This window comes from Galleria mellonella, unplaced genomic scaffold, assembly GCF_026898425.1.
Source record: "Galleria mellonella isolate WM207_F2 unplaced genomic scaffold, CSIRO_AGI_GalMel_v1 utg32, whole genome shotgun sequence".
NCBI classification, from domain to species: Eukaryota; Metazoa; Arthropoda; class Insecta; order Lepidoptera; family Pyralidae; genus Galleria; species Galleria mellonella.
Genome location: NW_026442075.1, coordinates 1062758 through 1078069, shown reverse-complemented (window position 1 = coordinate 1078069; position 15312 = coordinate 1062758). Strand labels below are relative to the sequence as shown.

The 15312-nt window shown below is 37.4% G+C and overlaps 1 protein-coding gene across 3 annotated transcripts in view; it reads right to left on the bottom strand.

Annotated features, from left to right (window-relative positions):
* Nucleotides 1–4117: 4117 nt before the first annotated feature.
* LOC113512678 (clavesin-2-like) overlaps nt 4118–15312 on the bottom strand; it is a 37930-nt gene continuing 26735 nt past the window's right edge. For 2 of the 3 annotated variants that reach the window (XM_031907192.2, XM_031907193.2), the window contains exons 3-6: nt 9485–9579; nt 8068–8212; nt 6828–7021; nt 4118–6494 (exon numbers count right to left, since the gene is read on the bottom strand). In XM_031907192.2, the coding sequence (XP_031763052.1) occupies nt 6195–6494; nt 6828–7021; nt 8068–8212; nt 9485–9579 (734 nt within the window). In that variant the 3' untranslated portion in view covers nt 4118–6194. Of the gene's footprint in view, nt 6495–6827; nt 7022–8067; nt 8213–9484; nt 9580–14487; nt 14837–15312 lie in introns of those variants that run through there. The other variant, XM_052896265.1, reaches the window with a different exon arrangement.

Genomic DNA, 15312 nt, shown 5'->3' with positions numbered 1-15312 from the left:
TATATATATATATAACTTCTTGGAGTATATCACTAGAAATGCTTAACTAAAAACTAACTAAGTTCTAAACAAATTTGGGAAATTCTTGTCTTTTTTTATCTGAAAGGATAGATTGGTCTCATAGAAATTTTATCAAAATCGATTCAGTTTAATTGTTAAATAAAAATAACTAATTTTATCACAATTGAAGTCAGTTTTTTTCTGGGACACAATTTTTATTTATTCACATTTTTATATCATCATCATCATCATCAGCTTTTAACTGTCCACTGCTTTACATAAGCCTACCCTTTGGGGGAGTCTGCCAGTAGTCGCCACGCTTGGCAGGCGGATTGGCAACCGCAGTTAGGCTTTGGAGATGTTCTAAGAGAATCCGTCGCTCTTCCTTAGTCGTCTCTTACGATACCCACGGGAAAAGAAGGGGTGGCCTATTCTATGCTGGGACCACACGGCTTTTTATATATCAGTTAATAAAAATAACATGTCAGATGACAACAGTTGGCTGACTTTTATTGGACACTCGACTTCCAATCCCATGCATAAAATTCAATCTGGTGCAACAAATGCGAAATATTTAAATATTACAGTTTCATCGCATAAAAAAATACAAAATGTACGTTGAAATTATAATATTATATTATTTTATAAATACATAAAGTACTGGTTAGTATATAAATGTGTCAAAGCTTTTCAATTTATTTTAAACATGGCCGATATTCGTTTGGTTCGTAAACAAAAAAATCCAATTATAACAATATGAGCTCACAAGACGTCTGCGATCCCGCCAAATAACGCAATAACGGGTTTGATGTACGTTCGAAATTCAATTTGGCTTATTGTGTGGTGATTTAATATTGTTTTGTGATAACTTATTCGAATACAAATTGAAATAATAAATTTAAATAGACTCGTATTTAAAACCTATACCATGTCCCACTTACATCTCTACATGTCTCTCTTGCCTGTTTTTATATGCGATTATCTGATCCAGACAGGTATATTTATCGACGTATGTACATTTATTGACGTACTTTATTGTGATAAACATAATAAAGATTTATTTATAGTTTGAGACGCTGATCATACCATTATACGAATGGTGTATTATGCACTTGGTCAATCGATTATTGAATATTGTATAACCTCATGGGGAGGAGCAGCTAAATCTCACCTCATCGAACTGGAGAGAGCACAGCGAGCTATACTGAAGATTGGCTTCGCTCTTCCTTATCGCTACCCAACTACAGAGCTCTATAACAAATGGGACGTACTCACAGTGAGACAAATATTTATCCTCAATACAGTACTCAAAAAACACTCACAACTAGAATACGATCCTAATCTAAATAGCGTCAAGCGCAGAAAAGGTTCTGTCTGCCGTTCTCCTGCCCTCCGCACTAGTCTCTCTCAAAACTTCTTCTGTTTCCTTGGACCCTACATTTACAATAAACTGAATTGCTTATTGAATGTATATGCCTTGCATAGATCAAGTTGCTAAAGATCAATTATCAAATATCTAAAATCCCTCAATTATCAGCAAACTGAAGGTCTTTTGTCTCCATCAATTTAAGATCTCCTTAAATAAGTACCAATGGCTAATGTTATTTATATGCTGTACGTGATACAATTAAATTATATATCTATCTCTACTCTATTTGGTTGAACACACACACACACACACACACACACACACACACACACACACACACACACACACACACACACACACACACACACACACACACACGCACACGCACACACACGCGCACACACACACACACACGCGCGCGCGCGCGCATACATAGTCTGTATTTTGTTTTTTTTGTTAACTTTGCCTAAGTTATATACTAGAAATAAGTTTTAATGTTAAGTTTATTCTTGCACTCTATATCTTATTATTGTTATCTGTGTATTATAACACTAATTGGTTGCCTTGTATTTGTGTAGTCCATGGAGATGGGGCACTGGTGACTTGTAGCACAGGTTCTTCTAAACCTACCGCAAGCACCAGTCTCTCACAAAACTGGTCTTCATTTCAAATTGTACCTCATGTTGTTACTTTATTCCACGTTTTGTGAAGAGAAAATAAACCATTCATTCAGTTTGTTATTACATCTTTAATCAATTGTTTTATTGATATCACTCCTATTCTTTTTATGTGTGATTTATGTAATAATTAGACCTTTCGTTTGACATAAACACACACACACATACACAAAACGCGCACGCACGCACGCACGCATGCACGCACGCACGCACGCTCACACACACATCTCTGATGCATTGCTACTACAACTTTGTTTTATTCGATATATCTAACTTCAGCTACTATAAGATCTTCGACCGTTTTATACAATACGAGTATGTTCGCCTAGTAGTCAATTTATATTTTTTTTCTATATTTTATATTAATAAAAAATAATTTTAGCCATTGTTTTAGAAAGTAGTTAAATTATATTATTGCGAAATTAAGGATTTTGCAAGCTGCCTCGCCAGTCTACTTAAATCCATTGTTCGCTCTAAAAACTTTATCACGGACTGTAAAGAATGTACAATGCAGACAAATTTCTAAAGAGATGGTAATGGAATTATGAACCCGTTTTCACTATGTTTACATTATATTCCATAATAGAGGGGCATTAGTGAGGGATGTCAGGTGGGGATGAAGTCGAGCCCATCGTGATGGATTCACCACGAATTAATAACGGTAGTTTCCAGAGGCGACCGCGTGAAGTTCGACCAGCATTATTTAGTTCAATACTAACAATCATGTCTCCACGTGCAGGGTAATAACAATATGCTAGCTCGAGGAAGTCTTCTAGGGGGGAAAGGGATTGTTAGCCATGGAGTTTGACAGCCCCATTACTAGCAATATGCCTTATTAGATCGACCTCCACGTGGTTCCCCCTGAAAACCATCGTGAACAATTCTTGTTGAATTCATCACGATGGGCTAACTGACCTGCTTCATCCTCATCTATCATCCGTCACTGGTGCCCCGCCGGTGTATACCGATAGCGCGGGTGGGGTTACCATTCCATTATCGTCCATTAAAAAAAAAATAAACACGGGGTCTTCTGAAGGGTCTTTGGAAAAATAATACAATTGTTTTTATTAAATTAATTTTAATTTAGTATAACATATATTACGTTACATACTTAACGCCCAATTGTCATGATATTTTACATACACATAAGGACTATTTTCTATCCAATCCAGTCAATAAATATATCCCAAATAAAGTGGTCGAAGTCATAGATTACATTTTAATATTGTACCTAAAAAAACCGTCTTCAATTGTGACAATACCAGTTATTTTAATTTAAAAACTAAAATACTAAACCAATTTTGATAAAATATCTACGAGACCAATCTGTAAGTATTTCCTTTCAGATAAAAAAAATTGTTTTTCAAATTGGTTTAGAAATGATTGAGTTATGAGGTAACAAACATAAAAAAACGGAAAAGGAAGGGGTGGCCTATTCTATTCCGGGACCTATACGGCAGTCACAATTTTTATTTCAATGTATATAATGTATTTATAATAAATTTACTATTATAATTTTATGGAAGAAACGATGAAGAGTATCTATCTATCTTATCACATATTTTGAAGTAAAAATTGGAGGGGTGTCCCGTCTTAACGTAGTCAATGTAAGCCATTCCAAAGGATTAAGGTGTATAAAAACAAACAAACGTTATTATTATTATTTTACTATAATTCTCATCTCCCCTCTTAAGGAGAGGAGATGGCAACTAACCCCCGGCAGAAGCACAGTCGGCCGGGGTTCAGGGCCCCAGGGAGAGAAACCGGCGTACAATGCGGGCAGAATCTAAGAGCACCGCTTTCTGCATCTTTCCCGAGAGTGAGCCGCCTCGGAATCCCAACCGTCTGAGACGTTGTTCCAGACTGGTTGGGATTTTTTTGGTTATTATTTTTATTATTATAGCTTTTTATCCACTTCAGTGGTCCCCAAGGGTAAAAGCCTCCTCCATCTTTTTCCACTTCTCCTTATCTGTAGCAATATTTGTCCAATTTTTTTCTGCTGTCTTTATTATGTCATCAGTCCATTTTTTTTTTGCCTTCCAACATTTCTTTTTCCTGCTGGACCTTGCCATTTCGTTGTTGGGAAAGTCCACCTTTTATCTTTGTACCTCACTATATGACCTGCCCGTCTCCAATTCTGTTTCATACTATACTGAAGAGCATCTGTTTTTTTGGTTTTTTTCCTAATATCAGTGTTTCTTATTTTCTGTATTTTTCTTAAGTTTAAATTACTTCTTTCCGTGGCATGCTAACATGATAGGATTTTGTTCTTTATTTTTTCAGTATAGGTCCATGTTTGGCATGCATATGTCAGGCTTGGCAGGATGCAGGAATCCATAATTATCTTTTTTAAGTTGAGGCTGTAGTTGCCTTTAAGGATTTCTTTTTGAGCCCAGTATTTCTTCCATGTTTTGTATTTATTCTTCTATCAACTTCATTTTCTCCACTGTTTGTTTCGAAAGAGGCCAACTTACCTAGGTAACTGTCCACATCTAACAATATATAAACATTTATTAGTCACGTTTATATAAGTTTTCATAACTTTTTATTATACTTAATATACATAATCATAACTTACACCCCAATTAATTAGGAACCTAGGAATTTAAGTAGAAGTACTTTATATACATATATGATATGTTTCTTTCTCTCTTAAAAACATAATATTATTTAACAGGTTACGTTTATCCACTGCTTACTACCTTTAAAACTCTAATAAAAAATTACAAACTCTTTTTGGTGATATAATTTTTCAAGTCTATAATTATACAGGTACGAATCTCGTTTAATATTTTTTTGGCATATGAATTCTTTTGTTTTTGAGTGCGAATTGAGAGACTTATAAACGCTAACACTTTTTGAGAGTGTTTATGCATTAATATGAGGACTACGTAGGGATTTTCGATTCAATTAGTCAATTTTCAAAAACAACAATTTCTTTTTATTCCATTACATTCACGGAACATTCATGGTGTTTGCTCAAGTTGGTATGGTCCAATGTAGAGTTTTATAAAAAAAAGCCACCAAATAATTTTCAATATTACGTATACTTTGAAATAATCAATTGGAAATGTTGAAAATTGTTCGCTTATGAAAATTGATTAACAATAGCTATGTTGCTACATTTTTTATATATTTTCAAAAGCACTCAACTCCGACATAGTTTAAAAATATTGAAACATTTGTTCTCCACTAGAGGTCTCTAAAGTTCTTGATGTTAGAGAAAAAAATAAGGTATAACTAAAGTTATTAAATCAATATTTAGATTAATGGATCACAAAATACTCAGCTACCTCTACGTGGAAAATATATGTTAATTGATTTTATCCGTAAAAATCATTTTAAAGCACAATTCACATTGAGAAAGCGAACCTAAGTTTGTTTAGCTTAGCTCACTTAGTTTAGCTCATATCCAATTATATGAGCTAGACGTAGCTATGCAAACTAATATGACCTTACATTGAAAACTAGGGATATATAAAAGATATAGTGACGGGGCAAATGGAGACCACATAAAATAGATAGAACATAAAAAGAAAAATGATCTATAACAAATATCTTTGAATTTAGTATGGTTGCTAGGAAATCGTTGTATCTTTTAATTATTGCAAGATTGTCGTATGTAAATCAGTCCAAAATAAATTATTTATTTGTTTAACTTTTTATTGTATCAAAAATATAATAATATACAATGACAATGAGACAATTCAATTAAATTACAGTAATATAAAGTACAGATTAAAATATAGACATAAAAAAGTTTTATTGTACAATTAATAAATAAATAAAGATACAAAAGGCGGTCTTATCGTTATGGCAATCTCTTGCAGACAACCTTTGTTTAAAGGAGAACAGATAGAAGATCAAAATAAATAATATTGCTAATAGAAACATTTATCCATTTGTACTTCTCCTTTAGCTCTTCTCTTACTCCCGTGCAAAGAATTACACTAGAATTACATTGTGAGGTTTCCTAGCTCATATGGTTCAATCAATTCAGCACTGTAGATCACAGTGTAAACTTCAACATAAAAAGTGATCGTAACTACGTGAACTAAACTAAGTTAGGTTCGTTTAGTTTAGCATTCAGTGTGAACTGCGCTTAAGGCACATAATTGAATTGCAGATTTATCAAAAATACAATAGCATCACTCTTTAATAATGTACCCTAACCGTTTCATTTCAGTATCGAATTCTTGTGTTCTGTATTTTTTTATTTTGTTTAACCATGTTGAATAATTGCAATGCAATTTGCAAGTGCCACCGTATCTCTCTGGAAGACACTCGATAGGTATGTGTTGCTGAAGGGACTTCAAATCGTGTCCGTGAAAGTAGATGTTGTTGACAAAGTCTCGAGGTATGAACTTCTTGAAGAGATAGAAGAAGGAGTTCAACAACCAGGAGTAGTTGATGAAGTGGCAGGACTTGAGGCGCATTGGCGTGGCCAACTGTATATGGAGAAATCTTTGATTAGAGACTATACGGCTTTAAGATAAGGTACAAATTGTAACTACAATATTACTGTAAAATGAACATACAGATAGTTTTGATAAGTAGTGAAAAAATATATTATTTACTCTCTAATATAATAAAAATTTCAACTAAATGATGTCTTTATATGGGAAATAGTTAAGAAAAATTAATATAAGAGGTCTTAATAAGACCAAGATGTCAAAATATTTTTTTTAATGTTGATAGTCAGTCTGTCTGTCTGTTTATTTGTTTCAGTATGAAGCACTAACTATTGCACCAAATTAGATGTGGTTTTCCCTGATACTTACTCCTAATAAAGCGACAATTTGGTAAGCCACAGTGGGTGTCAACGTAGCCGCGTGCCGTAACGTGATCCCTTCCAAATCCACAATGAGGGTTCCACCTATTATTTGTAGCTTCGGCTGCCGCGAACCAATCTCAACCTGAGACGCCCCGGCTTTTACCAGATCTTCTATAGGATATTCATTCGGGTCCCACGTTCCTGAAAGGTTACGTTAATCCGTACTAATATAATAAATGTAAAAGTGGGGGGAAAGGGATTGTTAGTAATGGATTCTAACAGGCCATTGCTAGCAGTATACCCTATCAGGTCGAACTCCACGCGGTTACCCCTGGAAACCATCGTGGTTAATTCTTGTCGACTTCTTCACGATGGGCCGACTGATCTACCGTCATCCTTATGTACCATATATCGTTGGCTTAGATTATCAGATATTAAAAAAAAATTTGAAAGTGAGTTTGTTTGTTACTTTATAGCGACTTAACGACATGACCAATTACTATGAAAAAAAAAAACAGGCAAGAAAAATCTAAAAAATACATTGTAGACTTCTAAACGATACAAATTTTGGTTAATTTGGAAAAGTTTTCTAAGTTTTGTTTTACCGGACTGTAAATAACTGGTCGTAATTTTGAATATATGTTAGAGTGATATACCAAAATCCATTTGCCCATTTTAATGAAGGGTTATATAATCTGTATACTGGGTTGCCCGTTGGCATCATAGACTATACTGTGACGTCCATGACACAAATCGTGCGTTATTATTCTTGAGGACGTACGCTTCTCATTATCATCATATCAGCCATACATTGTCCACTGCTGAACATAGGGCTTCGTTTTGGAGGGTTTAGCCAGTAGTTGCCACGCTTGGCAGGCGAATTGGCAACCACAGTTAGGCTTTGGAGATGCTTTAAGTGGGACGCTGCTGCCCATCCCTTGCCCTCCCTTAATCGCCTCTTACGACACCCACGGGAAATGAAGGGGTGGCCGATTCTATGCCGGGACCATACAGTATATGCTTCCCTAGCCAGTAATTTACTATCAAAATTACAGTTTCATAAACTGAAACATAATCATTTAAGTACATTACTTAGTGGCAGAAACACGAGTGGGACAGGAATACCCAAAGAAACAATTTTTAAACTAAGTCTTGAGTTTTCTTATGACACGGATCCGTGTCCAACAGTGGGACTTTATTGATTTATGTAATGAGTTCCAAATTTGTGTATAATGTCTCGTACTTACCAAATCTGAATATAGAAATACGACCAATATCAGGTCGGTCGTATATTGTCCCTTCATAAGCGTCCCTCACCTTCTCCAAGGACCAGAGGTCCACATCCTGCCACAAATAGGGGTACTGTTCCCTCAATGTACAATACCGGACCAGCTACGGAAATATAGACACAAAAATTTATATAATTAATTTTACATAGAGAAAATTAACATAGGTTGTATCAGCCGTAAAATACCCCCCTTGCAGTGGACCAAGGGGGGTTTTCCAGTAGTTGCCACGTTTGGCAGACGGGTTGGCAACCGCAGTTTGGCTTTTACTCATGTTTTAAGAGGGACGCTACTGCCTATCCCTCCACCATAAGTTTATTTTTTTATTTTTTTAATACAACTTAGAATGGCAAACAAGCTGACGATCCACCTGATGGAAAGTGGTAACCGTCGCCTATAGACATGAGCAGTACCATGGACATAACAGAGTATACTGTTTCAACCATGATACCCCCCATGCGTTGCCATTCCTGAGGACTCAGGTGTTATTCCTCTGTACCCAATAAATTTACCATATCCCAACCTTCAAACCGAAACACAGCCATGCAAACACAGCTGCTTTACGGTTGAAACACGAATGGAACAAAGGTACCCAAGCAATCGACTTTTGTACAAAGTCTCCCTTAGTCGCTTCTAAGACACTCATAGGAAAAGAAAGGATGGTCTAATCTACGGCGAGAAATACATGACATTTTTTTTTATTTAATTTGACGATTATTAACTAAAAGTATTGCAATAACTATTTTAATTTTTAAGGTTAATTAACACTTGATAATTTTATTTATACAGCGCCACCTATAGTTAACAAATGTATTATTCACGTTGAGTGTACTGTTATAGTGCCAGAGTGTAGCACTAGATGGCATTGTAAATATAAAATAAGTGATATGTTAAAAGAGCGAAATGATAACTCGCATATGAATTACAACAGGTATATAATATCCAATACAATATTTGGGACAATACTTATTTGGGATAAAAGGACGGAAAATTAGATCAGTAACATCTCATCAGTAGAGTGTCTCTTTACAAATGTTTAAACAAAAAAATCTATTTTGTTTTTAAACGACGTGTTTTTAAAAATCTTGTAATTGGTGACATTTATCATAGAAAAAAAGCCATCCATTTGTTTATTTATATTTATTATATTATTATTAAAACCACAACTTTGGATAAAGTCGTCGGCTTGGGTACATCTGTCCCATTCATGTTTAAGGAGTCGGATACAGCAATGATGTTTTCAGTTTAAAGGATAAGATATGGCTGTGAAATTATAAGGTACAGAGGCTAATACCATAGTCCTCAGGAATGGGAAAAGGTGTGGTCCATTCTATGCCAGGACCACGCGATAAATAATAATACTTTTTAATATATTTACCAGCCTATGCGCTTTTGGTACGATGTAATTTCTCGACCGAAGAAACTTCAGCAGGAATTTGTCGTCGCTTCTGAAGGGGGTACACTCGCCGCGGTCTGAAATGTAATCAGCGATGTCGGTTATAAAAATATTTTATTCTAGCATTTGATTTGCCTTGAAAATGTTACTTTGTGCTATAAGGCCTTGTTCCAATTACACATGTCTAAGAGTGCTCGTATTTGTTTTAATGTATTTATTTTCTTATTGCATTCCATAATATAATTAGTATTATTTATCAAATTTCATACAAATTATGAACATTTATAATCATATTTATGCACAATTGAAAATTTCAGAACGGGCATGGTTCTAATTTGCAATTTAACTGTCCACTGCTGGACATAGGCCAAAGACTATTAAAAAATGTTACAGTCTTTGAATATGGAACCTCCTTCATAGCCGTGACATTTTAAAAGTATTAGATAATAAAGTCTAATTAAAGTATATATATATATATATATATATATATATATATATATATATATATATATATATATATATATATATGTATATATATATATATATCTCTTTATAGCCTTGACATTTTAAAATTTATAAATAGATAATCTCTGAAAGATCTCTTCCAATAAAAAAATAATATAAACATGCTTTGATATTATATATACTATTATATATATATATATATATATATATATATATATATATATATATATATATATATATATATATATATACTGCAAAACATATCGTAATATAATAGTCGTTTTGTATAAATTATAATTGTACGCATGTTTTTACCTGTTAACGTTACGTCACACGGCCAACAAGTCCTTTGCAGCGCGGAAGAAACCACAAAATTTGTTAGCAAAACAAAATAGTTATAAATCACACAAGGTTTAGGAGACCTCGGTATTCGTAAGGCGTACATAGATTATAAGTATTACGAGGAAAATAATAATTTTATTAAAAAAAAACTAACTTTTAGCGACGACTTTGTGTGCGTGTGTGTGTGTGTGTGTGTGGGTATTAAATATATGACACATGCGAAAACCGCGTTATGAGTAGCTCAAATTGTATACATTTCGTCACAGTAAAGCAGTTTTTATGTAAAACGCCACTGACAAATCGACAAAAACGTGAATTGAGAAAAAAAAAACACCATCGTTTACAGCTCAGTATCGCGTGCAGGTGAATGAACTGAATTTCTAAAAATATCTATTGCACAGTTTAAATTTAGCGTTGAGTTATTATATAATAGAGAATGTATTTTTATACGTTCTGCGGTTATTATACTTACAGTTTTGGCATCATAATTATTTTATTACGTAAAAACATAAAGAACAGTAACTTGTCTGCTTTCTCTTTGTTCTTTTATTTAATTTATAAACTGTTTTTGTTTTTATATATTAGATTTTTTTTTGATGGGTGAAAATGGAATAGTAACCCCGCCTGCGCTAACGGGATACGCTGGCGGAGCACCAGTGAAGGGTGATAGATGAGAATGAAAACAGGCCAGTTAGCCCATCATGATGAATTCATCAGGAATTAACCATGATAGTTTCCAGGGGGAACCGCGAGGAGGTCGACCTGGTTGGGTATATTGCTAGCAATGGGATTCTCAGTCTCCACTACTAACAATCCCTTTCCCCCCTTATATTTGATATTAGGAATGGATAATATATAGCAATATCAATATCTTTTTTTTTTTATTTTATTTGTCCTTATATGTTTCTTTAGACATGAGCAGTACCATGGACATAACAGAGTATACTGTGATCGCCCGTGATACCCCCCATGCGTTACCATTGCTGAGGACAGGTACTATTCCTCTATACCCTGTAAATTCACTGCCATATCCCACCCTTCAAACCGAAACACAGCCATGCAAACACGACTGCTCCACGGTAGAAACACGAATGGGTAGAGGTGCCTAAGCAAACGACTTTTGTACAAAGTCACCCTCTGGTAACTCAGATGTATAATCTGGGATGAAGGACTTAGGGTACTTTTTATCCTGGTTAAGGAACATATCCCGACCTTATTTTATTAATATTATATATGCGAAAGTTTATTCCCAAAGAGGGTTGACGTCAGGCAGGTGGCCGGTCGTAAAACTAAAAACTATGGATAAAATCATATTACGCCGACCCCAAGTGATTGGGATAAGGCTAGAAAGATGATGATATATATGCGAAAGTTTGTAATGTTGGATGGAGGGAAAGGTACTTTTTTTATACTACGAGCACTAAGGTGGCAAACAAGCATATGATCCGCCTGATGGTAAGCGGTTACCGTAGCGGTAACACTGAAACCGACCAACTAATTGAGCACGTCCAAATGGCTACAGATTCCCTGCTTGAGCAGATTCCTTCCGCTGAAGTCGTGATTGTTGGCGACTTTAATGCCCACCATGCCGAATGGCTTGGTTCGCGTACAACCGACTATGCGGGAAGATCTGTTCATGACTTTGCTTTGGCTTATGGTCTGACACAGCTTGTTTCCTCGCCTACGCGAATCCCTGATGTGTTGGACCATTCACCTTCACTGCTGGACCTTCTGCTGACCACCCACCCAGACAACTATGTGATCTCCGTCGAAGCCCCGCTTGGATCGTCGGATCACTGTTTGGTGCGGAGCGAAGTGCCTCTTACGAGTCCGACTCCACCTCGTTCTACGGGTAGACGTCGCATTTGGCACTACAGGTCGGCAGATTGGGATGAGATGCGGATTTTTTTCGCATCTTACCCATGGGGGCGGGTTTGCTTCACACTGGATGATCCCGACGCCATTGCCGATTCCATTGCTGATGTGGTGCTTCAGGGAATGGAATTATTTATTCCTAACTCTGTGGTGCCCGTCGGCGGGAAATCCCAGCCCTGGTATGGAGCCTCCTGTAGAACAGCATCTCGTCTGAAACAGGAGTGCTTCCTAACCTGGGCTAAAGGTGTGGCGTCGCGAGATCCTAACACCAGTGCTCTTAAAAAGAAGTATAACTCTGCCTCTAGGTCCTTCAAAAGAGTTATAGCCACAGCGAAGTCAGAGCATATTAGTAGAATTGGCAAGAGATTGGCTAGTTTGCCCTCTGGGACTCGAGCTTTCTGGTCTCTTGCCAAAGCTGCACAAGGGAATTTCTGTAAGTCATCTTTTCCACCTTTGCGCAGGGAGGATGACTCATTGGCCCAGAACGCTAAAGAAAAGGCCGATCTTCTTGGATCCATCTTTGCGTCAAACTCGACATTGGATGACGGGGAGAAACCACCACCGACCATCACGTGTTGTAGGAGCTCTATGCCTGACATTAAATTCACGCATAGCTCAGTGCGTAGAGCACTTTTCTCCCTCGAAATCCATAAGTCGAGTGGGCCTGATGGTATTCCTCCAATTGTGCTTAGGACGTGCGCACCAGAGTTGGCTCCGGTTCTTACGCGTCTTTTTCGGCTTAGCTACTCATCGGGCATAGTCCCAAAGTTTTGGAAGACTGCTCTGGTGCATCCGATCCCTAAAAAGGGAGATCGCTCAGATCCAGCTAACTATAGGCCCATAGCTATCACTTCCTTATTCTCGAAGGTTATGGAATCCATCATTAACCGTCAACTGCTCCGGTACCTAGAAGAGCACCGGCTGATCTGTGATCGCCAGTACGGCTTTCGACAGGGACGTTCGGCCGGTGATCTTTTAGCTTACTTAACACACCGATGGGCAGTGGCAATCGAGAGTAAGGGAGAGGCCTTAGCAGTTAGTCTGGATATTGCGAAGGCCTTTGATCGGGTGTGGCATAGAGCGCTGCTTTCAAAGCTACCTTCATTTGGGTTGCCTGCGAGACTGTGCATTTGGGTCGCCAGTTTTCTCAAGGAACGTAGCATTAAGGTCGTAGTCGACGGTGCATGCTCTGATTTAAAACCTTTGAATGCTGGTGTCCCGCAAGGCTGTGTACTATCTCCGACTCTGTTTCTTCTGCATATCAATGATATGTTACAGATAAGTAATATTCATTGCTATGCGGACGACAGTACAGGAGATACATTATATACCGGTCATGCAAAGATCTCGCGGGCACATACCGATGAGTGCCGGAATAGACTTGTGTCTGAAATCGAAACTTCACTCCATCAAGTTTCGATCTGGGGTGAACAAAATCTTGTCCAATTTAACCCCAAAAAGACACAAGTCTGCGCGTTTACCGCAAAAAAGACGCCGTTTGTCGTATCTCCTCACTTTCAGGGCACTTCCCTTGATAAAAAGTCAAGTCTAGGAATTCTGGGCGTTGATATATCTTGCGACGTCCAGTTTTGCGGTCATCTGGAGGAGAAGGCTAAGATAGCTTCTAAAAAGTTAGGAGTGCTCAATAGGGTGAGACGATATTTCATGCCAGAACACCGCCTGAAATTATATAAAGCCCAAGTCAGGCCGCATATGGAATACTGTTCTCACCTGTGGGCAGGAGCGCCACAGTACCAACTCCTTCCGTTAGACCGCATTCAAAGTCGGGCGGCTCGAATTATCGATAGTCAACGCCTTACTGTCCGACTTGACCCATTGAAACTGCGCAGAGATGTTGCATCTCTGTGCATCTTCTACCGAATTTATCATGGGGAGTGTTCTGAGGAATTGTTCGGATTGATACCTGCTGCTGATTTTCACCACCGTACAACCCGCCACAAACTAAAGTTTCATCCCAATCATCTGGACGAGTGGCGGTCTTCCACCGTGCGTTTTTCAAGGCACTTTCTTCCACGCACAACCATTCTTTGGAATCAACTTCCAGCAGCAGTATTTCCGAACCGATACGACAACATAACCTTCAAGAAAAGAGTATATTCCTTTTTAAAAGGCCGGCAGCACACCTGCAATGCCGCTGGTGTTGTGGGTGATCATGGGCGGCGGTAGTCACTTACCATCAGGTGAGCCGCATGCTCGTTTGCCCCCTGTGTTGTAAAAAAAAAAAAAAAAAAAAAGCCTATAAACGCCTGCAGTATTAGGGGCATTACGCGCGCATTACTGACCCTGAAGAAATCTCTTTACCCCTGTGAGGAACTCCATGCTGTAATCTCTTGAAAAACCTCAACAGGGAGCTCATTCCATAACCTGAGTGTTTGCAGGAGGAAATATCTTTGCAGCCGTTCTCTCTCTTTCACACAAAAACTACTGAACAGATTTGAATGAAATTTGGTACAAGAATAGGTTATATCCTAACTTAGCAAACAGAACACTTTATGTACTGATTCACGTGGGTGGAGCCGCAGGATACGCTTAGTTTAAAATAATTCTGCTATAAATGTATAAGTAAATACTAATAAATGTATAGATCTAACGATTTAAATTCTAGAAACGTTGCAATCACTTGCAGCACACAGGACTATTGACACAGCGCGCATGATACTGAATACATTGATAACTCGATGACCTCATCACGAATAATCGTTTCACTATCGAATCGACAAGTACGCATTTTATTGCGCATAATACAGATCTTGGGGCATCCCTACTTAATATTTCTATTACGAAAAAAAAAAACAGTTGTAAATAAACAAAACTTTTTCCCTTCAAAACGAACACGCTTTTAGAGGACCAAATATTTCCTTATAGGTTATGAGAGCCTGGTATCCGAGGGCGCAGTATTAATCGATACTCTTTAACTGAACGGGTTACGATCTCAGCTAATTAACGTTCACTGCCGAACATAGGCCTCCTCTTTTGGAAGGTTTTGCTAGTAGTTGCCATACTTGGCAGGCGACAGGCGGGATGGCAACTGCAATTAAGCTTAGTTATATTTAAGATAGACGTTGCGGGCCATCACTCGACATCCCTGGGATGTCATAATTCACTAT